Source organism: Coccinella septempunctata, chromosome 9 (assembly GCF_907165205.1).
Source record: "Coccinella septempunctata chromosome 9, icCocSept1.1, whole genome shotgun sequence".
Lineage (NCBI taxonomy): Eukaryota > Metazoa > Arthropoda > Insecta > Coleoptera > Coccinellidae > Coccinella > Coccinella septempunctata.
In genome coordinates, this window is record NC_058197.1 from 11,895,927 (window position 1) to 11,898,487 (window position 2,561).

The 2,561-nt window shown below is 33.8% G+C and overlaps 1 protein-coding gene across 1 annotated transcript; it reads left to right on the forward strand.

Annotated features, from left to right (window-relative positions):
* The first annotated feature begins 364 nt into the window (after positions 1–364).
* On the forward strand, positions 365–1,375 carry LOC123320647 (larval cuticle protein A2B-like). Its single transcript, XM_044908022.1, has 2 exons — positions 365–476; positions 772–1,375. Exons 1-2 carry the CDS (start codon positions 465–467, stop codon positions 1,288–1,290), a joined length of 531 nt encoding a protein of 176 aa, XP_044763957.1. The 5' UTR covers positions 365–464; the 3' UTR covers positions 1,291–1,375.
* Positions 1,376–2,561: the final 1,186 nt, after the last annotated feature.

Below are 2,561 nucleotides of genomic sequence, written 5' to 3' on the forward strand. Positions count from 1 at the left end.
TGATAATAAATTCATTTCTAATCTACATATGGAATAACAAATTTAGGTATATTCGAATATTGAAAAATTCTGATTGAAACAAGATTACTCTACTCTGTTGCTTGAATGGAAAGAAAAATTTAAAAAAGCTATAATTCCTGTAGTTTGAAGAGATTTCTCAACGGATGTTTTCAAAAATATTCAAAATGAACTAGATCACATTAAAGTAACCTTCATCTTTCTTTGATTCTAACAATCCTGAATTTTACGATCTAGTTTTTATTCATGCACCTTATTTGAATTTCCGACGGAGAAGTTATCAATAACACCCAAAGAATTCACATTAACCTTTTAAAAAGTGATAATTTTTTATGTTTTAAAAGGGGCAGAAATAAGTTATTCTTCTTTTCGGTTCATATAAATAGGTCCAGAAACTCGAGATCTGGCATCAGTATCTCTATCGATCTTCTGACAAAATCATCGACATGGCTTTCAAAGTAAGTATTTTCATTGAATATTATTATTATTTTCAATATATATTTGAACGATATTTTGTTTTCCATTCTTTATATCTAATTCGAAATATTTATACTTTTGGTAGTCGCAGTTATGTTTTTGAATTTGTCTTCCTCATTATTGACCGATTGTCATGTAAAATGAAATTCGATAACTTGAAAACTTTTTGAGATAAACTCAAAAGTCAAGTCAAGAATCCTGCATAAACACTATCGGAAATATTTTTCACCAGTTTCCTTATCTGAAATTTCGGTAATAACATAAGACTTCTTTCAGCTCCTCTCAGTCTTGGCCTTGGTGGCTGTAGCTAACGCTGCTGTAATTCCTGACGTTCACCTTGTGTCTGAAGAGGCACCAGCCCATTACAAATTTGGCTATTCAGTTAACGACCCCTTGACTGGCGATAGCAAGCACCAGGAGGAAACCCGTGAAGGTGATGTTGTCCAAGGTAGCTACTCCTTGGTAGAAGCTGACGGTACCAAACGTGTTGTTGAATACACTGCCGATGCCGTGAACGGATTCAACGCTGTTGTACACAAAGAACCCGCTGTAGTTGCTCCTGCTGCTCACCATGTGGTTGCCACTCCTGCTGTGCACCACGTTTCTACAGCTCCAGTGGCCCACCACGTTGTAGCTACCCCAGTTGCTCACCATGTTGCTACCGCACCCCTTGTTTCCACCAGAGTAGCCACTCTTCCATCAGTTGCCAGCTACTCCGGATTGTACTCTCCATACCACTCTTACAGCCACCCTGTATATTCCCCCTACCACCACGTCAACAACTACGTGTTCTAAGATGTAAATAAATTGATTAATTGTTGATTCGGCTTGTGAAGAATGTTATGATTTAGTTGAATAAATCCTTTAAATTCAAAACGAATTGGAAGCAATTTTTACAATATACCATCATAACAATATCTATAACCTTTTACAGTTTTTCTGGGATAGATATCCTCTCAATCTACATGATGGAAATGTGAAACGTTCTATACTTCCGTTATTCCCGGAACAATTCATGTGAAAGTAATTTTTTCACACAAAAAAACATGCCTCGCATCTCTCAGAGTATTGACAAAAGGAGTGTGTGGATGATTTTTGACATTTGATGTATGAATTGATCAGATATCTTCGGATTGAGACACATACTTCATATAATGAGTCGTTTTTCTAACATTTCCAATAAATAAATCAGCAATTCCCACTATATTTCCGAAAATATTACAATTTATATCAACACCATCTAAAATACCCGGCTCCTTCGCCATTTTGCAACCCAATCTTTGAAACTTTGACGTTGATTTTTATATATTAATCGTGGATATTTCGAGTTGAAATTGCATGTGATTGAATGAACGAATGATGATGTATCGGAAAAAGTACTAAAATTGCTATTCCGCAGCTTCTGAGCGTTGTAAAAAAATGAAAACTAGCGAAAAACCGAGTTCCGTCAACCATTCGTTGAATTTTTTCGAAATTATGGAATATAAATCAAAAAAAATTTATTATTTGAAGAGAAGAATAGATTTTCTTTCTTGTTCATCAAAAAAATTTACATAAAAACTTTAAATAAATTGAAATTTTTCGAAATATTAGGAGACAATCCTTTCGAAGATATTTATACCCCAGAATCATAAAACGAAAGAGAATATTGAAAGTTTTCGAAACGCTGAAATTCACTGATGAAACCGTCCTTCCAATATTACAGAGTGTTTTGATTTTTGTGAACTATTTCTGAAAAAATTATTGGAATTTAAATTTTTCGATTTCATCACTTAAACATCTGAAAATACGGAATAACACGTTGATCTGATTCTCTCTACGGATAAATAACAAAAGTTTTCCATTTGAGTTGAAAAAATATCTCATTTCGTTTCTTAGTCTCAAAAATATTCAATTTTTTCCACCTCATTGAAAAACTGGCGCATTCGCCAATTTATTCCTCAGTAAATTTACTACATTCTACATACTACATCAAGGAATCAAGTTTTTTCTTAGTAACTCGTTATCTGTATTCTTTTGTAATCATCAATTAGCTTTATTCATTGCACTGCACTATTAAGCAAAGC